This window comes from Geotrypetes seraphini, chromosome 7, assembly GCF_902459505.1.
Source record: "Geotrypetes seraphini chromosome 7, aGeoSer1.1, whole genome shotgun sequence".
Taxonomy (NCBI): domain Eukaryota; kingdom Metazoa; phylum Chordata; class Amphibia; order Gymnophiona; family Dermophiidae; genus Geotrypetes; species Geotrypetes seraphini.
In genome coordinates this window covers 148072981-148090546 of record NC_047090.1, presented here as the reverse complement: position 1 = coordinate 148090546, position 17566 = coordinate 148072981, and the positions used below count along the sequence as shown (strand labels likewise).

The window sequence follows — 17566 nt, the reverse complement described above, 5'->3', positions numbered from 1 at the left end:
TGATGAAGACCAGCCAGCATGGCTTCAGCAAAGCAAGATCTTGCTTGATGAACTTGCTGCACTTCTTCGAGGGAGTAAACAGGCGGATAGACAAGGGTAACCCAGTCGACATTGTATATCTGGATTTTCAGAAGGCGTTCAACAAGGTTCCGCATGAACGACTACTTCAAAAAATTGCGAGCCATGGAATCGAGGGTGAAATACTCACATGGATTAAAAACTGGCTGGTGGATAGGAAACAGAGAGTGGGGATAAATGGAAAATACTCAGACTGGAAAAGAGTCACCAGTGAAGTGCAGCAGGGTTCGGTGCTTGGACCCGTGCTCTTCAACATATTTATAAATGATCTGGAAATTGGTACGATGAGTGAGGTGATTAAATTTGCAGACGATACGAAGTTATTCAGAGTAGTGAAGATGCAGGAGGATTGCGAAGACCTGCAATGTGACATAAACACGCTTGAGAAATGGGTTGCGACATGGCAAATGAGGTTCAACGTGGATAAGTGTAAAATGATGCATGTCGGTAACAAAATACATGAATACAGGATGGGCTTTTTGATCATCCAAGTACCCATTTAGGCCACTTTTTAGACGTTTTTTTTATTATTATTATGAGCCCCTTAGGGCATAAATCTAAACTCTTGAATCATAGTGGCCATGGGGATGTTAAACAGCAATATGTCTGAACCTTATGGCACTCCACACAGTAAAGGGTAGTCTACGGAGCACGTTGAAGCATTAGAAAGAGAGAAGGACTAATCGGTCAGGGAAGTATTAAACCAGGGGTAGGGAACTCTGGTCCTCGAGAGCTGTATTCCAGTCGGGTTTTCAGGATTTTCCCAATGAATATGCAGGAGATCTATTTGCATGCACTGCTTTCAGTGCATATTCATTGGGAAAATCCTGAAAACCCGACTGGAATACGGCTCTCGAGGACCGGAGTTCCCTACCCCTGTATTAAACCATTCCAAAATCCAAATAATAGGCGATGATGGCGAACCACATAAAAAACTGAAGACAGGTCCAAAGAAATGGCCAAGGGCCATTTCCTAACATAATGTGATTTTCTCAAGTGAATTATTTTAAACAGGTACTTTATCAACAACAGAGAAAATACTTAGTACATAAATATCTCTAGACTAGTTTGTTTGGTTTCTTGAAAATTTCTTCCTTATATTGTATGTGTTCAAAAATAATGATAGCAGTCTATAATTTCTCAAACACTATTTAAGCAACATTCATACTTATAGATAAAGAAAAAGCAGCGCAAAAGTACCAAAGAACAATGCTGATTTACCTCAGGACTCCATGCTGATGAGCTATCTGTCGCATCATTCCCTTCATACCCCTGGTTACTAAATGCCGTTTCCATCTCCAGGCTGCCATCTGTAGCCTGTCTACTAAGGCTAGGAGCTGAGTCAGCCTCCCTTCCACATATCTTCTGGCGTCCAATGCTTCTACCCTCAGATGGTGTTCTTGATTCGACAGATATGTGGTCATCTTCGGGATATGATATGTTATCTTGGTAACTCAGTTGACTTAAACCATCTAGATCTAATCATGACCAATAAGAAAGTTATTTCAGAAGGACTAGATTAATTTATTTTTACTTTCTTAATTTAGGACCTTATTCAAAAATGACTTTTTCTCTTTCTGTGGTTATGAGAAAAAAACCTTTACTGGATAAGGACCTTTGCTATTTTTAATTGTAAGAATGAACTGGTTTCCCCAAACATAATAGTGACCAATAAAAACCATAAAATTTGCTGTTTTGCAAAGATTCACTAGGGTATATTACGTTACATTACATTAGGGATTTCTATTCTGCCATTACCTTGCAGTTCAAGGGGGATTACAAAAGAATTATCAAGGATGTATTACAACAAGAACTTACCAAAAAAGAAAAAAAGAAAACTGGTCATTTTCAAAGAGAGTAAGAAATGTGTATGGTTATTTGTTTGGGGTAATTGGCTTTAGTGAGAGGTGGTGTTTGAAACTTGCGGTATTATTTATTTTTTCAGGGCTTTCTTGAAGAGTATGGTCTTTATTTCTTTTCTAAAAGTCTTGTAGTCGAGGGATGCCGTCTGTAGATTGGCTGCTTGAGTGGCCAGGAGGCCATCATATAGTTTTTTCCGTTTGACCTCCTTAATTGGGGGGTATGAGAATGGGGTGTGAGTTTTCCTATGTCTGGTTGAGGTGTTGTAGATGAGGCGGTTATTCAGGTAGTTTGGACTGTCTTTGTATAAAGTCTTAAATAGTAGACAGTAGAATTTAAATTGTATTCTTGCTGGGATTGAAAGCCAATGCGATTTGAGATAAGCTTCTGTAATGTGGTCATGTTTCTTTAATGAGTAGATGAGTCTTAGTGCTGTGTTTTGGATAGTTTGTAGTTGTTTTGTTATGGTTGTAGGGCAAGGGAGATAGAGGATGTTACAGTAGTCAAGTAGGCCTAGTATTAGGGACTGAACTATAAGCTGGAATTGTGTTTTCTCGAAGAATTTCCGAACTTGTCTTAAATTTCTCATGACTGAGAATGATTTTTGTATTGTTTTATTGATTTGCGGTTGCATGGTGCAGCATCTGTCGATAGTTACTCCTAGTAGTTTTAGAGTGGCTTGTATGTGGTAGTTGATTGCATTGATTTCAATGTTGGTTATGGTTGGTATTGTGTTGTTTTCTAGGAGGATGAATTTAGTTTTATCTGGGTTCAATTTCAGTTTGTGATCAGTTTCAATTTCAGTTTCATCCAGGTTGCTACTGATTTTAGTGTTTGGTATATTGTGTTTGTCATGGAGAGTTTTGGTTGATCGAAGGGTATGAGAATAGTAACGTCATCTGCATAGCTGCAGGAGGTTATGCCTTGTTTGTCCTGGTGAGAGCTGAGGGAGGCTGTATAGAGTTTGAAGAGTGTCGGGGATAGAGGGGAACCTTGGGGAACTCCGCAGGGGTTTGACCAAGGTTCATATTTTTGTTTGTCTAATTTTACTCTACAGGTTCTTGATTTAAGAAATCCTTCAAACCATGTGTATACTTTATCTGTGATACCTATTGTATCTAGGATTTGTAGTAGTATATTATGGTCCACCAAGTCGAATGCAGCGGTCAGGTCTAGTTGTATGAGCATCATTTTTTTCCTGTGCTGAGATGTTGTCTGGCTATGTCCAAGAGAGATCCTAGTAGTGTTTATGTACTGAAGTTGTTTCTGAAGCCAGATTGTGTGGGATGGAGTATGTTATGGTTTTCTAGGTAATTGGAGAGGAATTTGGCAACTAGTCCTTCTATTATTTTGACGTAGAGTGGAATAGAGGCAATGGGTCTGTAGTTGGCTGTTTGGTCTATCGGTCCTTTGGGGTCTTTGAGGATCAGGGTGATGATGATTTCGCTGAGGTTGGTTGGGTAGTGGCTGATTATTAGCGAGATTTGTATCCAGTTTAGAAGAAAAACGCAGAATTTTGTGCTGGATGTTTTTAGGAGATATGGTGGACAGTTGTTGAGGTCACAGGATGCATGGCTGTATTTTTTGTAGTATTTGTTGAATTCGGGCCATTGAATGTTGGGGAATTGAGACCATATTCTGTCTGCTGCAGTAGAATCTCTACCTATGGGGAGAATTCGTTAGGATGGGTAGAGGTGTCATTGAGGGTAGCTCTTGCATTAGTAATTTTATTTTGGAAGTGTTCTGCTAATAGAGTGGCTGGGGGGGGGGGGGTAGTATTGTTAGTGGTCAGGTAGGGTTTGGTGCCAGTTAGGGTTTTTAGAATTTGGAATAGTTTTTTGGTGTCTTGGGTTTCAGTGCCTATTAGGTTGGTGTAGTGTGCTTTTCTTTTGTCCTTTAATTGTGATTCGTATTGTTTGTTGATTTTTTTCCAGGCACATTTTGTATGATCTGAGTTCGATTTTCTCCATTTTCTTTCTAGTCATCTACATTGTCTTTTGAGTTGTAGCAGTTCGGAGTCGAACCATTTATCTGATCTCCTGCTGGTTCTGGTTTTGGTTTGCAGTGGGGCTAGATCATCAAGGGTATTGGAGCATAATCTTTCCCATTGTAAGATGAAGTCCTCGGGGTTGTTTTCTAGAATAGTTTCATCTATTTTAGACCAGAATATGGAGGGTTCGATGTGTTTGCGTGAGGTGTATGTTACTTTATTGAGTTTTGTTATAGTTTTTTTGTTTTTGGTCCAGTTGATATTGAAAGTGTAAGTGTAGTGGTCTGACCACTATACTTACACTCATTTGTAAGCCACTCACTCAATTCTAAGCCAAGCAACATTACAAAGAGCATGCTTAACACTAAATATCCTGAATATATAGGGAGGCAATTTTATAAACTTTTTTTATGAGTAAACCTTGTTTTATCCCAGGACAAACAGGCAGCATATTCTCACATGTGGGTGATGTCATCTATGGATCCTAGTATGGACAGTGCAAAAAAGTGTACTGTTACTTTAAAAGTCTCAAGAACTGCCCTTACTGTGCATATGCCAATGCCTTCCTGCCTGATATCAGCTCGTAGAACCATAAGTTCTCAGTTTTTCATGGAGCTGAGAAGCTGTACTTTGTAGTTTCTCCAAACGCGTCAAACTTTTATGGGTTTTTTGCCTTCCCGTTCTTTTTTCTTCATATTTTTTTCATTTTATTATTTTATTTTCATTCAGTTGAAAAGATTTTTATTTTTGACCAATTTTGATTTTTGAGGCCTTCAGGCTGGAAGCATTGAGGAGTTTTTGGCATAATAACTACTCGACTTCCTTGGACCATTGAGTCCTTTGAGCTTGTGTCATCAGTGTTCCCATCAGTGACAAAACCATCTAGCGGCTTTAAGCAATGTACCCAGTTTAACCAGACCACTTCTATCACTGACCTCCATAACTGGTGTGTTCAGTGCCTTGGTCCTCAACACCTTCCTGATTCTTGCCTGTGCTGCTCCACTTTGCAAAAATGGTTCAGTCTGATAAATTCTTTATGGCAACTTTGGGAACATCAAGTATGTCTACAGAATCCGACACCGACATCCGAAAACAACCTTCAGCATTGGCACCAATACCAACAACATCTACCCCCGGGTCAGCCTCTTCCTCAACAGTGCCTCCATCGGGAGAAGTACATTAAAAAAGTTAAGAAGCATAAACATTCTTCTCCCTTCAGTCATACATCAGTGTCATTTCATGCATCCACACCATCAACACACTCTAATCACTGATGCACTGAGACTAGGTTGCCATCATTGTTGATATCTCTCTTGAGGTGTGCCTCAACATAAAAGTCACAAATACCTCGACACCAGTAGAGACTTACATGTTATCTAATCCAGTTACAGCTATTAATGAAACTTCTAGAAAATGTTCCACACAGCACTATCATTTCAAGTGGACCTGAGTTACATCATGATGTAATCTCCAGTCTCTAGACCCAAACTCTTGTCCTCTTCCGTCAGTTTTGGACTACCTCGTACACCTCTCTGACTTATGTCTTAAATCTTCTTCAGTTAGGGTTCATCTCAGTGCTCTTTGCACTCACCCCACCCTTCTGAATAAAAAACTACTGTCTGTCCAACCTATGGTTTCCAGATTTATGAAAGGCCTTAACCACATCAAGCCACCTCTCAAGCCTCCTCCAGTGGCCTGGGACCTTAATTTTATTCTTTCTACTCTGATGATGTCTCCCTTTGAATCAATCTCGACCTCATCTCTTAAACATCTTACTTGGAAAGTAGTGTTCCTCATATCTATCCAAAACACAAAGAAAATTGACCCCAAGAGATCCACAGAGAAAAACTCCAAGAGAAACCCAAAAAACACTGTGGAGTGACGATGTTCCTGAAATGGACTTTATTGAAAATATCAAAGTTCCAAAAATACAATTAAATAATCCACATAAAGATAAAATAACCACCATAAAAACCTAGTCCGCTGAAAGCGTAGGACCCAACATGGTCCGCGTTTCGACAAAAAAGTCTTCTTCAGGGGTCCCTGAAAATCCTATGGTTTTTTCCACGGCTCTCCACATATCAGTTTTTCCACGTATCTACTACCATAGGACTTTCAGGGACCCCTGAAGAAGACATTTTTGTCAAAACACGGACCGTATTGGGTCCTACGCTTTCAGCGGACTAGGTCCTTTAGGTTTTTATGTGGTTATTTTATCTTTATGTGGATTATTTAATTGTATTTTTGGAACTTTGATATTTTCAATAAAGTCCATTTCAGGAACATCGTCACTCCACAGTGTTTTTTTGGTTCCTCATATGTATTACATCTCCTCGCTAAGTAAGTGAACTTCAAGCTCTTGTGTCAGATTTAGCTTTTACAATGTTCTACCGTGATAGGGTGGTTCTTTGAACTCATCCGGAGTTCCTTCAAAATGTCGTCTCAGAATTTCATCTATACCAGTCTAAAATTCTTTCTGTCTTTTGTCCAAGACCACATTCTTACCCTGGTGAAGCTGCATTCCACGCACTAGATTGTAAACATGCTCTTGCTTATTACTTGGATCAGATCAAACCTCACAGAACTTCCACTCAGCTGTTCCTGTCATTCAATCTTAACAGACTTAGAGCGCCTGTCACCAAGAGAACCATCTCCACATGGCTGGTGGACTGTATCTCATTTTTCTATGTTCTGGCTGGGCTGACACTGGAAAGTTGTGTTACTGCACATAAGGTTAAAGGGATGGTGACTTCAGCAGCTTACCTAAGTTCCACCCCTTGAGGACATCTTTAAGCAGCCACCTGGTCCTCAATTCATACCTTCACATCCCACCACTGTTTGGAGAATCATTCCAGATGGTATAGTCAGTTCAGCTAAGCAGTCCTCCAAAATTTATTCTCCATTTAGATGCCAACTTCCCTCCAAACCTTTTGGTTTCACCAAGCTCAGACACATGATCCTGGCAGCTATGGAGTTTCAAACATGAGAATATGCTGCCTGCTTGTCTGAGGATAAAGCACAATTATTTACCTGTAACGGGTGTTATCTGAGGATAGCAGGCATTCTCACAACCTCCCCTAGTTGACTTCTTAGTTGTTTTACTGAACTGATGGTTCTGCGAGCCGGTGTTGGGTGGGAAGGTACCAGTGTATGCACAGTACAAGTGGTCCTCGAGACTTTTAAAGTGACAGTACACTTTTTTGCATTGTCTGACCGGGCTCCATGGCTGACATCACTCACATGTGAGAATATCTGCCTGCTGCCTCATATAACACGTGTAACTGTGCTTTACTTACAGAAAAGGACTTTTACACCAGGAGTTTTGTACAGAAGCAGAGAATATTCACATTAATTTTTTCATGACCTGAAGGTATGTTTAGAGGAGAGGGAGTTTGGACATTTATTTACATGAACCTCCTAGTAGGTATAAATGTATACAGGTGCATTTACCTATAATTTCTGCATGTTTTGCACGACAATTTTATGGGTATTTATGTGTCTTTATAAACTAACCCCATAATGGGTACCTACTTGGACCTGCTATCTAGGCAACCAGTTATAAAATTACCATCAGAATGCATTTTGATGTAGATTAGAAAAATATCAATTTTAAAAAATCACTTTATATACAGCATATCATTTTGTAGAAGGGGCTAAAATAGAAATGTACCTATTAGGGAAAAATATTAAACAAATTCTACACCATACTTAAATAACAAATGACCGTTCATTCATTGCAAATGTCAACATATCAGTTTGTAGACATCTACAGGCCTCCTTTTACAAAGCTGCGGTAGAGGTTTCTACCATGGGCCAGCGAGGTAAGTCCTCTGATGCTCATAGGAATTCTAAGAGCCATGGAGCATTTATCTTGCTGGCCCACATTAGAAACCTCTACCGCAAGCTTTGTAAAAGCCTGCAACAGAAAGGTATTTTGTCAAATTAATAGAAGGTATCAAAGCGGGTTTTGGCCAAGAAACTGAATGTTTATATTTAGAAACATTTCAGTTGATGTCTTTTGGTTGCAGATAAGTGAATTTATGCACCTCAAAAAATGCATTTAAATAATGAATTTAGAGCATTCTCTATGAAGACGGTTAATGCGAGCCGCTGCATTAACTGCCCGAAGCCCTTATGGATTTAAAGGGCTTTGGGGCTTTTGCCGCACAGCATTCACTAGCAAGGCTTCATAAAGGAGGCTCTTAAAGAGTAGATCAGTCACCAATGCTCAGTCTACACAGAAGGCATTAAAAGAGTAAACGTGTATCACATATGGCAAACTCTGCAAAAATATTCTAGCCTTTTTACTCATGCTGAGAGAATTGATAATTGTCATATAATTCTCAAAACCTAGATAAAACCTTCCAAAGAAGCAAATAGGAAAATATCACATGAAAGGCCGAGTTCCTATGAGCATCGGGTGACACTCAGAGTTCCCATGAGCGTTGGGAGAAGCGCAGAGAATTCACCGTGCCAGCCTACATCTGCCAGCCTGTGCTAAAAACTTTTACTAAATGGCACAAGAGGTTTTTAGCACAGCCAAGCAAGGTAAATGCTCCAATGCATAAATATACAGCCAGCCTGGGCTAAAAACAGGCCAGCAAGGTAAATGCTTCAATGCGTAAATATACAATTGTTTCTGTAGCGTCCCTCCAGACCGGCACAAAAATGGATGAGTTTACCCTCCTCTGCCAGCAGGTGGAAACTGAGACACTAACTTTTGGCTACAGTACAAGTGGGCTTTGCAGTCCCTATTACAATCAGTCTTTTCTCAGTCTCCAGCAGGTGGAGTCTGTGCTGAGGTTTGTTTTGGGCCTGTTTGATCTGATTTAGGGAATCTTTCTTGTCCCTTTTGCTGTCCGAATAGAGCTTAGAGGACCCTCTCGGGGATCCTACCAACCTCTTGGGTGGCAAATTCGGAAGGGTCAAGTCCCCCCCCCATTTCCCCCCACCTCCCCAGGTTTTCTGAATTTAGAGGAGCCTCAACTGTACACCTAGCCACCTGTTTGGCATAGACTACAGTTTAAAGTGCCTGTGGGGTCTGCTTTCATGAGACAGCTAATTAGCTGTGAGAAGTTTTTTTTAAAAAAAGACACATGAAATTAAAGGAGCATAAAATGGTCCTGAGGCTGCCGTTTTTGTATGGCGCTGTTGTACGTGTGTTTTTGGTGCATTCAGTATCAGTGCTTCAAAGAAGCAGCACAAGTGTGTTTTATGTGGGCGTCGAGCAGTGGATGCGGCTGGCGGGTGCACAAAATGTTCCAGCTGCGTCAAAGAGGACCTGGCTCCTGGTGTCGGCGTGTCCGGCTCCCCTTTGTGGGAGGCGGTGGCAACATCTGGGCCTCTACTGCTGCCCATGCTAGGGTTTCCTCATCTGCTGGCGGATCTGGCAGATTCGGTGTTGTGGACCGCTGGGGAGGCCGGGAATTCCCTTAATCGCTGCGGCTGAAGCTGTGAGCAGTGTTTCTGTAGTGGCGGGGTGGAGTTTGGTTTTGGTGCCACATATTACTTCAGCTGACAGTTTAGCAACGGCCTGTCCCTCAGTTTTGGCAAGAAGCGTGTCCTTTTTGCCCCCTGCCTCAGGTGACCTTCCTCCTGTCCTAGAGAGACAGGAACAAGTCTTAAAGTATCTTCTGCTCCTGCTATGATTTCTGGATTGCCGCCAGGGCTGTTGAGCCCTGATTTTATGTTAGCCATGTGCAAGGCTTATTTACAGGCAGCTGGGGGTCCTGCTTTGGTTCCGGGGGACTCAGGGTTATCTGGGGGGGGGATCTTTCCCTTCCACGGTCGCCCCCATTCAGTCTCCTGCTATGGATGAAACAGCTGCAATAAAATGGCTGTGATAAATCATCCTAGATCCTGCATAAAACTGTACCTGCACAATTTTACTCATAGAAATGACTTAGAAAATTATCCTCTTAATGCAGCGTCCTGCAAACTTTCTCGAGCCGCGACACACTAAATTAGTGGCCGCAGCTCGAGGCATACAGAAGTGCACAGACATCGCCGTGATGATGTCACACACATGCATGACATCATCATGTCGACGTCCTCACATGCGTGAAGGCCCTTCAGATAGGCCCTAAGACGCCAGTGGGGGGTGCCAGCAGAGAAGAGGGCTGGATATAAAGAGAGGCGCTAGCGCTGCCTGATTGCCTACAGGATGACCACGAGAGGTACATCCTGTAGGCAGTCAGCCGGCACCTCTCCTCCTCCCCAATGTGCCGTGGCACAGTTTGTGATACACTGTTCTAATGTGTAAAATTTGCAATGGTGACTGACCAACTGTGTAAAGGCCTCAGGCATCATTTCAAAAGCATATTATCAATTCAAAGGAGATTTTTAAAAAGGGTTTGCAAATTGTAATTTACTGTATAGTCTGATGGATAACTATCATCCATTTTAATCTTTTCCAAATGTGTTTTGAGAAATGCAGTTCAACAAATATTGGCTCATTAGAACACAGGCCTGATTTTAGCCAGATTAAATAAGCAGATAAAACTAGTGTAATAAAGAATTTAAGAGAAAAGTCTGAGTGGAACCATTTCCTGCATACAGGGCATGTTAGCATGCTGTAGATTCAAAACGAATTCCAAGTTAAAAAATAAATATTTGTACATTGAAATACCTTCACATTCAGATGCTTCTGTGCTGTACTCTTCATGATTTGAGAGCAAGCAGTTGAATTTTTGCTTCTGCTCTAAACCAGCTTGTGTTGCTTTGTCTGAAACTGCTGATCGAAAACTCTGTGAGCGTGATACGGAGATCTCAAACTGTTTAGTCACTTCCTCATCACTGTCTGAAGATGTTGTTAGCTCCTCATCCTCCCCATAACTGTTCACTGAGAGAAAACATAACACAAGCTCTTGACAATTGATCTACCCTATAAGATACTATAAGCAATGGAAGGGCCAGAGAAAATCACGTCTATTTCTGATCATTTCAAAACATAGACTTGAGACTAATTTAATTTAATGGCCTGCAGTCACCCTGTTTAGGCTTCTTCATTTGTTTGCCTGAGGGGACAAATTATCTGCTAACTTATATTTTTACCACTTGGGAGTTATATAAACCTCATGAACAGTAAAAAGAAAGCCTTTTTTTAACAGCATTCCATTATTTACAGTATCTTCAACCTGCTCACAGTTATTAAGCCAGAACTGCGAAAGCTCATAGTAAAGTTCACGGAGCATAATGATTGACACCTTAAACAAAAATACTCACGCATACATTTCTCTAACTCCTAATTTCTATATCCTCAATTCTACAAGAAGAAAGAAAACCAATTTATTTCATTTGCCTTTCCAAGAAGAATGTTCAAGGCAAGTTACAAAATAAAACAATTATATAAATTATTCAAACAACTCCAACACACCATTAATGATCAATATCTACACCATGGACAGAGCTCTAAACTCTGCGTTGAATCCATTATATCTGGTGGTATCGCTAGCAAGTTGCAGTAATGTTATTTGGATACCACAGGTCTATGCAAATTGTCTTGACTGATAACTCATGAACAGAAAAAAGAGGAAGGCAGAATGATTGCCAGTGCCTATTATAATAGGGTAAACTGAGGGCTCCTTTTACGAATCCGCGTTAGCGGTTTTAGCGCAAGAAGCTTTTTAGCGCACTAAACCCACGCTACGCAGCTAGAACTAACGCCAGCTCGATGCAGGCGGTAGCGTCCGGCACGGCCGGCAGTTTAGCGCACGCTATTACATGCATTAAACCGCGAACGCGACTTTGTAAAAGAAGCCCTGAGTCATAGAGATGAGAGGGTCGACTTGCCCATAACCATAAACAGTAAAAAGGGTTATAGGGTCTGTTTTACTAAGTTGTGCTAAGAAGTGGGCTTAGCATGTCCTTACACGGGTCTTTCCCATGCGCTAAGCCCATTTCTTGCGCTGCCATGAAAAAGCCTTTTTTTGTATTTGTTTCATTTATGGCCATGTGCTAAAGTGACCATTCGTGCAAGAGCTCCTGTGGTAAGGGCTCCTGTGGTAACTAGTTAACGCACGCTAATGTGCATGTGCTAACTGGTTACTGCTTCCGTGACCACTGTTCATCCTTTCTTTACCCCTGACACGACCCCTGAAAAAAATTACCAAAAAATTAATGCTGTGCACTTAGGTCCAGATTCTCTAAATGGCATCATTGTTGATGTTCTCAATTGTTTTTCTTTGCGTTTTGTCTTCCTTTTTACCTTATTTAATTTGTTGGGAGTTTTTTAATTTATTTATTTATGCAATTTTCAACTATTACAAGTTTACACTTGATAATGAAAATAGATAACACTTGAAAATCTCCGATAGCAATTAGTTAAGGCAATAAATCCTAAGTGTATCTCTATATTAACCTCAATTTAAGGAAAAAAGGAAATAATTAGAGAGGGGACAAGATTACAGAAATCTTGGAGGATGGGTTGTTGTTTTTTTTTTTTTAATTTTAATTTTTTATTGTAAACCACTTAGGTTTGCCTTCTGGTTTTATATTTGCGGTATATTAAAGAAATTGAACTTGAACTTAAAAATGGCTGCCGATCACGTGTTGATCACGCAACAGCACCATTTAGGGAAACACATCTCTGGCAAAAGTAGGTGTCAGAAATGTAGGCCAGGGTTTTCAAGGCCTATATTTTCTGGCACCTGTCTTTGATGTGAATTGCGTGTAACCATGCCTACAGTGGCGTTAGGTGCCATAATGCGCCTCCAGAGGCGCGATTCCAGCGCCATTTTTTTAAGGCATCAGTAGGCAGCTTGAATTTTCTTTTAAGTCCGCTTTTAAATGGTGTTTTGGAATTAACTTAGGTGCTGGGGCCTAATTTAAGGCGCTTTTTATAGAATATGGGCCTTAGTATGTACAAATGCAGGATGCCTTAGACTTAGAGTATCACATGTTAGAACCTAATGCGGCTTAGTATAAGGGCCCCATAGTTTCACTCTGTTGCACGTCTATAGGGGTATTCAGTTCAGGTCTTCAATGACCACAGATAGATCTGTTTTGCAAACAATAACCAGGGAATGCAAATTGCACCAAATATATGCAAATATATATGATGAATATTCATGATGGATATTATAGAAAAACAAGCTAGAGCTGCATCATTTCAATCCCAGATCCCAAGGGTTGGACTGAACACCAGTTCATTTGACATATTTGTTTCTTAAGTGTGTATATTGAATAGTCCATATAGTGTATTTTAAATAATGAAAAATACAAACAATATTACAGTTCCAATAAAACTTTTAAAGGCTTGTGGAAAAACACACAATCAATGATCAAAAAACTCCATCTCAGTTACCAAGAATACGACCTTTTGGTTATTTGGATGCATATTTCTCAAGTGTAAATGCACTATCCTCCAAATTTGGAAACAGAGTAGCAGTCAAGAAATCATTATGCTATTTAACTTTAACTGGCTTTGGATTTTTACATGCATGCTTCATGTATATTTTACTACATCACAGGTCTTTGCAGTTGCTGCATGTTACATGAAAAAATTTAAATCCTATATCTTGCCTCATCAATCTACTACATTTCTTTGAAGGGGCGAATGAACATGTGGATAAAAGCAAGCCGGTTAGTACTGTGTATTTGAATTTTCATAAGGCATTTGACAAAGTACCTCATGAGAGACTTCTGAGGAAATTAGAAAATCATGGGATAGGAGGTAATATGTTATTATGGATTAAGAACTGGTTAGAAGATAGAAAACAGAGGGTAGGTTTAAATGGTAAATATTCTCAATGGGGTAGGGTAAATAGTGATTATCCTAGGAGAAGCAGGCAGCATATTTTCACATGTGGGGTGGCGTCATCCACAGAGCCCGGTACTTACAGTTTAAAAAGTGTACTGTCACTTTAAGTTTTGAGAAACTTCGCGACTGCCCCACCACGCATGCGTGAGTGCCTTCCCGCCCTATGCCTGCTCGTGCACCTGAGTTCTTCATTTTCCGCGAAGCGAAGAAGTACTTTTTTGACTGGACTCCATTCAGTCTGCATTGCCTTCCCACTTTAGCATCTTTTTCTCTTAATATCTTTTATTTTGTTCTAAAAAAAAAAAAGTATATATTATTTTTCCTTATCATTCAAATTGGGCTTCGGCCTCGGGGGGTTTTCCTCAGCAGATCTCTCGTTCGGTTTCAAAATTGAGTTTTATTTCGCCGACAAAAAATTTTCCTGTCCATGTCGAAACCTTTATCAGGTTTTAAGAAGTGCTTTAGGTGTCAGCGGCCTATTTCCATCATTGACCCTCATAGCTAGTGTCTACAGTGTTTAGGCCCTGAACACCAAATTGAATCTTGTGCTCGGTGTTCCACCTTACAAAAGCGCTCTATCAAGGTCCGTTGCATTCAACAGGAAAAGTTGTTCGGCTCGGCCATGAACACCGACAAATCTTCAGAGCTGTCAACATTAAAAACTCCTGCATCAGCATCGATATTGGAAGATCTTAAAGAATCGGGGATACCAGCTTAAAAGCCATCCACTTCCTAGTAAGCGTTGCAGGTTTCAAAAGCATCAAGTCCCTTGATGCAGACCAAACAGCGATGCCATTGTTCTTCAGCTGTGCAGGTTGTCTCTCCTTCACAGTGTGCATCCTCATCGAAGTCACCCACTCTGAGACAACCTGCTGCACCCATGGTACTGGCTGATGAGCCATCAGGACCGGTGCATACTTTCAGAAAGAAACCCAATGACTTCTTCCAGAAGAAGCTCAGTAATATGTTAAAATTGCACTGCATGCCGGTGCTAACATTGACTCCCTCGATACCGGCCCAGCCTAAGCATAGCACTATAAGGCCTCAAGGTACCGAAGTCAGCTATCCTTTGGAGTACCGAGTTACTTCTCTGGGATCTTCTGCGAGGCATCGTCACTCCTCATCTCGACGACATTCTACTTCTAGGCATCAATCATCGCATCAACCTTCTAGTTCATCTCATCAACATTCTCCAATGAGGCATCAATCCACTATTTCAAAGCATCAATGCTCTTCTTCAACAGGGTGTTCAACGCCGACGCATCATCATTCCTCATCGCGTCAATCTTATGCTTAGCAAGGGGCGGAGCTCAACTAAGATGGCGGCTTGAAGGCTGCAGGGAGATGCCGACGTGATCTATATTGAAAAATTTGTCTTCCTATATGGTGAAAAGGAAATCTAAAACCCGGGTATTCCCGGATGAATCTATATCTCAGACCAGGCCGATGGACTCCTTTGTGCAGCATGTCCCTTGAACGCAGCAGCCGGAGGAAGCCTCAGCAAGAGGAAACACACTGGCTGAGGTGCAGGAGCCCTCCCTCGAGGGTGTGAGCTTATCCCCGGAGGAGCGGAGTCCTCTGGCTCGTCCCACAGCGACAGGAGCAGCTGGAGTGGTGGAGGAGCTGCCGACGCAAGGCCTGAATCTGGACGCTCTCAAGCTGACCAAACAGGGCGGGGGATCCAGCCCTGTGAAGAGGCAGGAGGAGAGTTTTTTTGCCAGCATTGAAGCCGGAGGGGAGACTGAAACAAATACAAATCCTTTCAAAGAGTTCTACTGCAAGTATAGATACTTTTGCCTCTGCAGAGGGTCTCAGCATTGGGTTTTTGCCCCTACAGAAACCTGAAGTCTTTAATATGGAGTCGATTTAGGAGGCTATATCTAATCTCCATATCTCTCTGGGAAACCAGATAAAGCAACTTTCTCAACGTTGTACTACTGTACGTTCAGAAAGTTTGGAATTAAAAAATAAAGTTTCAAGTTTGGAAAATAAATCAGAGAACTTTGACACCAGATTAAAAACTTTGGAATTACAAGCACTAACCTGGGTTAAGGATAGTGCAAGTCTTCATTTCAAGCAAGAAATGGTGGAAAGTTCAATAAGGAGATATAATTTGTGGATTATCAATTTTCCAAAAGTGTTTTCTATATCTTCAATAGTTATGTTTAAACGCTTTCTGAATGAAGTTTTGAAAGTACCTAAGCCTTCTTATCCACCTCTCTCTAAAATATATTACCTACTTAAAAGAGATGGTCTTAAAATCCCAATCAGTAGAATTTATCTGCTGATAGTTTGGATTTATCTAATTTCCTAGAGGGGTCGGATACTGAGACTCAAGTTCCTGCTACTTTATTGGTACAATTTGCTATTGATTAAGATTAGGGAATGGATGCTTAAGTTCTTTTTAAAATATAAAGATGTTCCCTTTCTATCAAATAAAATAAGAATGTATCCAGACATAGCTCGTTCTACCCAGAAGAGAAGAAAGCAGTTTCTTATTTTGAGACCTCAGGCTGTGAAGTTAGGAGTGACCTTTGTCCTGAGATACCCATGTAAATGTATTTTGGCATATAAAGAGAACAGATATGGTTGGGCAGACAGGATGGACCATTCAGGTCTTTATCTGCCATCATTTACTACGTTACTATGTTACAGATCAGCCAAATCTTTCTGGCAACTGAAAGAACATCAAGGGAATAAAATAAACTTGGTTTTAAAAGCAGATATTCAACGGGAAAATACATTCGTTTGAAATGACATGAGAAATGTCAACAACGGGTCCAATTTCCAGCCTGCAGTGTTCAGTGTTTTGCTGACCTAAATTAGTACTGTTATGCCCAGAAATTCAATGTCGAGCCATGTCTGGGCTTTGGTTTTGAATTTCTGGGTTTGCTGAGCCAGATAAAGCATAGCCTGTTAAGTGCAATATTCAGCACTTAAGTGGCAATGGGCATGACATAAAGGAGGAATGTCTTTTTATGCAGTTACCTTGACCAGTTAAGTGTTAAATATCAACACTTAAACAGCCAAGTGTTGACTTCTCTCCTGGAATGCCTCCAAAATAGCTGGTTTTCATTTAGGTGCTAACTGAACATTTTCAGCAGCACTAACCAATTAAGTGCCGCTGAAAGAATGGTGGACGCTTGAAATGTCTTCCTGCAGGAGGTTATGAAGATAAAAACAGTGATGGAATAGAAGAACATCTGGGATAAACTTTGGATTCATTATTGTGGGCGTTCCTAAAAGTCACCTGCATTGTTATAGAATATGTCCCATCTGCATACAACTTATACACAGGTATTTAGGCCTGGTTTTAGCTAATCTAAACAGATGTGCCTAAGCTATGTGATGTACCCACTAAGCACGATTTATAAAAGTTACATACACCTTGTAGAATTGTACTGTTCTTCTACTCGGTGCCAAATTTTTGGCGCTATATCTAGAATCAGGTCCTAACTGGGTAATGGCTGAGTTTCTCCAGGCCTTTTAAATTGCTTTAAATATCAACCCCCCAAATACTTTGCAAGGCCTGAAAGTGGATGGCTTTCAACCACAGCTGATAATTTAACCATCCACATAATCTTTAGTATCGCAAAAGTGCTATGTTTCCTCATACCAATAGGTCCCATTGAGAATCCAATTTTAATTTTTTAATTTCATAAGAAGTTTTTATTATTGTATCTGCATTTCAGAAAAAGTAAATTTCTCTGAAGTTGAAAAGCATAGTTAAAAAAAAACCCCAATCTTCTCAAAAAGACATGGCAAAACAAATAATTTTAACTGCACATATAGCTTAACGTCAATTAGTTTTAATATCATAATTGTATACCAGAAAGCTGCATTTTGAAAATGACAGCAAAACTAACAGCAATTCCAAG

At 40.6% G+C, this 17566-nt stretch overlaps 1 protein-coding gene across 5 annotated transcripts in view; it reads right to left on the bottom strand.

Annotated features, from left to right (window-relative positions):
- SYT16 (synaptotagmin 16) overlaps window positions 1–17566 on the bottom strand; it is a 136938-nt gene that overhangs the window by 35445 nt on the left and 83927 nt on the right. For 4 of the 5 annotated variants that reach the window (XM_033953082.1, XM_033953081.1, XM_033953083.1 and 1 more), the window contains 2 exons: window positions 10557–10769; window positions 1300–1556 (listed from right to left, as the gene is read on the bottom strand). In XM_033953082.1, the coding sequence (XP_033808973.1) occupies window positions 1300–1556; window positions 10557–10769 (470 nt within the window). The remainder of the gene's footprint in view (window positions 1–1299; window positions 1557–10556; window positions 10770–17566) is intronic. The other variant, XM_033953085.1, reaches the window with a different exon arrangement.